The sequence below is a fragment of the Oratosquilla oratoria genome, unplaced genomic scaffold (genome assembly GCF_046742065.1).
Source record: "Oratosquilla oratoria isolate Oo_2021 unplaced genomic scaffold, ASM4674206v1 SCAFFOLD132, whole genome shotgun sequence".
In the NCBI taxonomy this organism is placed as follows: domain Eukaryota; kingdom Metazoa; phylum Arthropoda; class Malacostraca; order Stomatopoda; family Squillidae; genus Oratosquilla; species Oratosquilla oratoria.
Genome location: NW_027467488.1, coordinates 1,513 through 6,781, shown reverse-complemented (window position 1 = coordinate 6,781; position 5,269 = coordinate 1,513). Strand labels below are relative to the sequence as shown.

The window sequence follows — 5,269 nt, the reverse complement described above, 5'->3', positions numbered from 1 at the left end:
CGGAGGAAAGTGGTGCCATAAGACGTACCAGAAGCACTACCTTGAACGGATCTTTAAGAAGTACAAAGTGGCTGAAAAGAGGAACAAACACGCCATAAAGAAGGTCCAAAGAGAAACAGAACAGAAGAAGAAAAGAATACAGTTAGAAGCAGAAGAGAAAGAAAGAACAGAGCGGAGAAAGGAGGAAGCTGAACGAAAGAAGAAGTTAGCCGAAGAAAAGGAAAGAGAAGCTACAGCAAAGGCGAAGGAATTAGAGAGAAAGAGAAGCTTCAAGGAGGAAAAAGGAAGAGAGGGAACAAAGACTTCTCGAGACAGAGACGTTTAGAGCCGATAGAGAAAATAACAGAGAGAAAATGAAGAAATACAAAGAGATACTAGCAAGACAAGAGAAAGGAATAATGTTAGTAACAGAAGAAGATAAGAAGTTACTCGAAAAAGTCCGGGAGGAAAAGAAGGAACATTGGGAAGGGGGGATAAAGCTTGAAATGACGGATTACGAAGAAGACTGTAGTGGTTTGAAAGCACGAATAAGGGACACCTACGACGTTGTGGAACACAGCATTGGAAAACTTGGCGACGTAAAGTGCAAGTACTGTGATGCTTTAAGGTGGAAAAGGGAGACAGAGGGTTTGTGTTGTAGATCGGGACAAATCCCAGCTGTGAAACCCTCTGAGATAAAAAACGAAGAGTTCAAATCACTATTTGAAGGTGTTACCCCTCTTTCTAAAAGATTTCTTAAGAACACAATCGGGTTTAATACTGTCTTTAGTTTCAGTTCCTTTGCAACATCCAAGAAATTGGAAAATGCAGCTGAAAAAGCTATGGTGTACAAGATAAAGGGTGCTATATACCACAGAACCAGTTATGTGAGGCCAGAGTTATTAGTGGGAGACAAGGAGACTCGAGGTATGTTTTCGGACGAAGAAAAGTTTTCCAACGGAGACGTAAAGGACTTAACACGGAGAAGACCTAACGGGGTTGTCGATAACTTCCCAGATCTCTATTTCTATAACAGTAGAGAGGAACAAATTAGACTCAGAACCTATAAAGTCTCTAAGTTGTTTTTGGAAGCACCTATAAGCGAGGAGAAAAAATCAACTAAATCCAGAAGAGAAATAGAAGAAAGAGAGTACAACGAGAACGAGGAGATAATTCGTATAATATTCAACTACCTTCTCGAAAACAATAAGTGTTTGAGACAGATTTTGTCTGAAATAGAAAACTCCAGGGAACTGATAGCATTGCATATTGAAAAGCATAAAGAGATACCACAAATGAATCTCCAACTTAAAGCGGTTGAAAACTTTGAAACGAAGGAACATAAAGGAGTTTACCACCTTCCGACATCAAATGTGACTGTGGGTGGTATAGTGAATCTAGACGACGAGCACGATCCTCTTTTAATAAAGATAACCAGTCCCAAGAAGGATTCGAAATATAAAATTAGGTTTGTGGATCACACCAGTTTCTTTTATGATCCGTTCCAGTACCCTTTATTGATACCCAACGGAGATATGGGTTACACGTATCTTTTGCGGTCTCTGAAGGCTAACAAAGCTGGGAACGAGAAGAAGATTTCTCCGTGCGCATATTACGCTTCTATGTTTATGGAAAGAGAGAACTGTTATTGACTGTTACGTGAAGGCTGAATCAAATCGATTAGATTATATCCGTTTTAACCAACATGAAATCAGAAAAGAGAGGTCCGATATTCTTAAGAGTGATTCAGCCCATAAAGGACAACGAGTGCTACTTCCTAAGTGTTTCGTGGGAGGCCCGAGATACATGAAAGAGAGGCAACAGGATGCGTTAAGTTTTGTGTCAAGATACGGTTCTCCGGATTTTTTCATAACTTTCACTATGAATCCGAAATGGAAAGAATTGACACTATACGGCGACACTATTAACGTCTGTAATCGTCCAGATATAGTTAGTCGTGTTTTTAAACTCAAGGTAGACCAACTAATGAGAGAGTTATTAACAGATAAAATATTCGGAGAAGTCTCAGCTCATTTGTACAGCATTGAGTGGCAGAAAAGAGGCTTGCCTCACGTTCACATTCCTCTATGGATGAAACGTAAAGTGACTGAAAATACCGTTTCGAGCCTAATATCCGCCGAGATACCCGACAAGAAAAAACACCCAGAACTGTATGATATTGTTACCACTAACATGATACACGGACCGTGCATAGGCTACGATGAAAGCTCCGTGTGTTGTAATGGGAAGAAAAACGATAGAGGGACGTGCCAGAAAGATTTTCCCAAACAGTGCCGTTCAACGATAAAATTCGGAAACAACGGCTACCCTCTCTACAGGAGAAGAGCTGTGGGAGAAGGAGGTTTCTCCTTTGTGAAAAAGTTAAAGGGACAGGAAGTAACTATCGACAACTCATGGGTGGTGCCTTACAACCCCTATCTTTGCTTGAGATTTAACTCTCACATAAACGTAGAGCGTTCAAATTCTATTAAGGCTATAGCGTACGTTACAAAGTACGTCAACAAAGGATGTGACAGAGTTCTATTCACTAAAACCGAGGGAACCGAAGAAATCAATGAAATTAAGAACTTGACGGATGCAAGATTCGTTAACTCCAACGAAGCAACTTGGAAGATATTCAGATTCCCCATACACAGTAGTTACCCTCCTGTTATGAATCTGGACCTCCATTTAAAGGACGAAAACGAAGTATTCTTCAACGCCGATTCCTCAAAGGCAGACATAAAAAAGAAGGCAAACAGAGACACTCAGTTGACAGCATTTTTCAAATTATGTAGCGTTAACGAATACGCAGCCACCCTAACTTACAACGAAGTAGCTGCTTACTTCAAGTACAGCATTCCGAAATCATGTTGGGAGGAGAGGAAAGGTAACACTCACGCTATTGGAAGGATAAGAGCTGTAACGAACAAGACAGTAGAACTGTTCTATATGAGAATGCTTCTAACCCACAAGAGAGGTCCCAAATCCTTCGAAGACCTCAGGATGGTGGACGGTGTACTCTACGGAACTTACAGGGAAGCCGTTAAGGCTATGGGTCTTTTAAAAGATGAAGAGACTTGGAAACAGACTATCCTGGAGATAATAAACTACACAAATGACCGCAAAGAACTTCGTTCGACTTACGCTAGCATGTTAGTGTTCTCGGATCTAGAAGACCAGAAAGATATCTGGGAAGAAACAAAGGATCTCTTCTCGAGTGATTTTCTATATCTTAGAGGGTTGAAGGATTACAACGACGAAATATACCTCGATGCTCTTGACGACATCCAGGAACAAGTTTTCAATTGTGGAGGAGGAAACATAGTCCACTACGGCTTACCTTCTTCCAGAAATGGAGAAAAGTCTTCAAACGTGATAAGGAGGGAGAAAGCCTATAATTCTAAAGAATTGTCCGAGACAGTGGAGAGAGTTCTCCCTCTATTAAACAGAGAGCAGAAGATTTGTTACGATAAAATCATTGAAAGTATTGGTTGTGAGACGGAAAACAAAAGCAAAGCGTTCTTCTTAAATGCACCTGGTGGGACAGGAAAGTCCTTCCTTTTGAATCTTCTTCTAGACACAGTTCGTTCGAAGAGTAAAGTGGCTTTAGCTGTGGCTTCTTCGGGTATAGCAGCTACTGTCCTTCACGGGGGAAGAACTGCCCATAATATGTTCAAGATACCACTGATGGAACATAACGAAAGAAAAACATGCAACATAAAGCACAAGTCCGAACTAGCTCGATTGCTTCTTATGTCTTCTTTGATTGTGTGGGACGAAGCAGTGATGGCAAATAAGAACACAATCTCAGCCCTGGATATCACTTTGAGGGACCTTTCCGGTCTTGATATTTTCATGGGAGGAAAGACGTTCGTTTGTGCTGGAGACTTTAGACAGATATTACCAGTTGTAAGAGGAGGAGGAAAGAACGACGAGTTGAACAGTTGTCTGAAATCAAGTTACTTTTGGCCTTTCTTCGAAGAGTTAGAACTGATAAAGAACGTTCGACTTAAGAGTGAAGACGAAGAAAACATAAACTTTGCAGAGAAATTATTAGAAGTTGGAGAAGGAAAGTACAAAGAGTGTCACTTCGGAGAAGGTTTCGGGGTGTTAGTTGACAGCAGAGAAGAGTTAGTTGAAAGAGTGTACAGAGGAATGGGAGAGAACATATTTAACGTCTCTTTCTTTGAAAAGAGAGCTATAATATCTCCCACGAACAACGACGTCGAAATCATTAACGAGTTTGTGTACAATAAAGTGATTGGTAAGGAAGTGGTTTACATGAGCGTAGATGTCGGTTGTGAATCAATAGAAGGGATGGACGTTCAGGCGTCAGTTTTCAATTCTATGGATAGCCCTTCCATTCCTCCACACAAATTAAGGTTGAAGGAAGGAGCAATTGTGATGGTTATGAGGAACATTTGCCCTCCGAAAATCTGTAATGGGACTAGAGTTATGGTAACAAATTTGAGAAGGAACGTTATTGTTGGAAAGATTTTAACTGGTGTGTACAGGAACACACAGATCTTACTTCCTAGAGTGACTTTAGAGGCAACAGACACCCCTGTAGCCTTCAAGAGATACCAGTTCCCTGTCAAACTCTGTTACGCTATGACAATAAATAAGTCCCAGGGGCAGACGTTTGAGAAGTGTGGTGTGCTACTGGATTCATCACAGTGCTTTGCACACGGTCAACTATACGTATAGCGTGTTCTAGAGTTACAAGCCACGATTCCCTCATAGTTTTTCCAGGATATACAAAGAAAGGGGAAGAATACGAGTTGAGACCTTGGGTGAATTGCGTTTATGAAGAGGTGTTCTGTGATGTGGATAAAAGTAAAGTTTCTTCTTTGGAGGATTTAATCTTTGAAGATAACTCTGAAACCTCAAGGATACCAGAAGAGGAACCCGATCAATCCATAGTCAGCATATCACGTTCTGTGTTCGAGAAAACAGAAGAAGTAGCTGCCAGAAGAACTCTTACCAGAAGAACTCTTCGAAGAAGAGAACTACTTGAGTCGAGGGGAAATGGAGGATAAAATTGAAGAAATCGAAGAGAAGATTGGAGAGAAGATTGAGGAGAAGATCGGAGCTAAGGATACCAAAAACGAAGAAAGATTTGAAAAGATTGTCTACGAAATAGATGAGATTAAAACCATGTTGAAGGATTTCGTAAAGAGAAAGAATAGCAGCGAAGAAGAGGACAGCGAAGAAGAACTCACACCCAAGAGAAAAAAGAAGAAACTACATTAAATGTATAGTTCTAAGGTGTTTTAAGTAAAAGGCA

General features: G+C 40.7%; 1 protein-coding gene across 1 annotated transcript; it reads left to right on the top strand.

Moving 5' to 3' along the window:
• The first annotated feature begins 1,860 nt into the window (after positions 1 to 1,860).
• LOC143022651 (uncharacterized) lies at positions 1,861 to 5,021 on the top strand. The gene is made up of 5 exons (XM_076180974.1): positions 1,861 to 2,733; positions 2,956 to 3,289; positions 3,560 to 3,891; positions 4,177 to 4,683; positions 4,839 to 5,021. The coding sequence occupies exons 1-5, from the start codon at positions 1,861 to 1,863 to the stop codon at positions 5,019 to 5,021; spliced, it is 2,229 nt and encodes a 742-aa protein (XP_076037089.1).
• Positions 5,022 to 5,269: the final 248 nt, after the last annotated feature.

Bases quoted from the DNA above. Each gene is read 5' to 3' on its own strand.
- LOC143022651 (XM_076180974.1), top strand. From the start codon at position 1,861: ATGAATCCGAAATGGAAAGAATTGACACTATACGGCGACACTATTAAC. The intron at 3,892-4,176 runs GTAAGAGGAGGA...TTCTTTGAAAAG, and splicing joins TTAGACAGATATTACCAGTT to AGAGCTATAATATCTCCCAC. The intron at 4,684-4,838 runs GTATAGCGTGTT...TCTTCTTTGGAG, and splicing joins TTGCACACGGTCAACTATAC to GATTTAATCTTTGAAGATAA.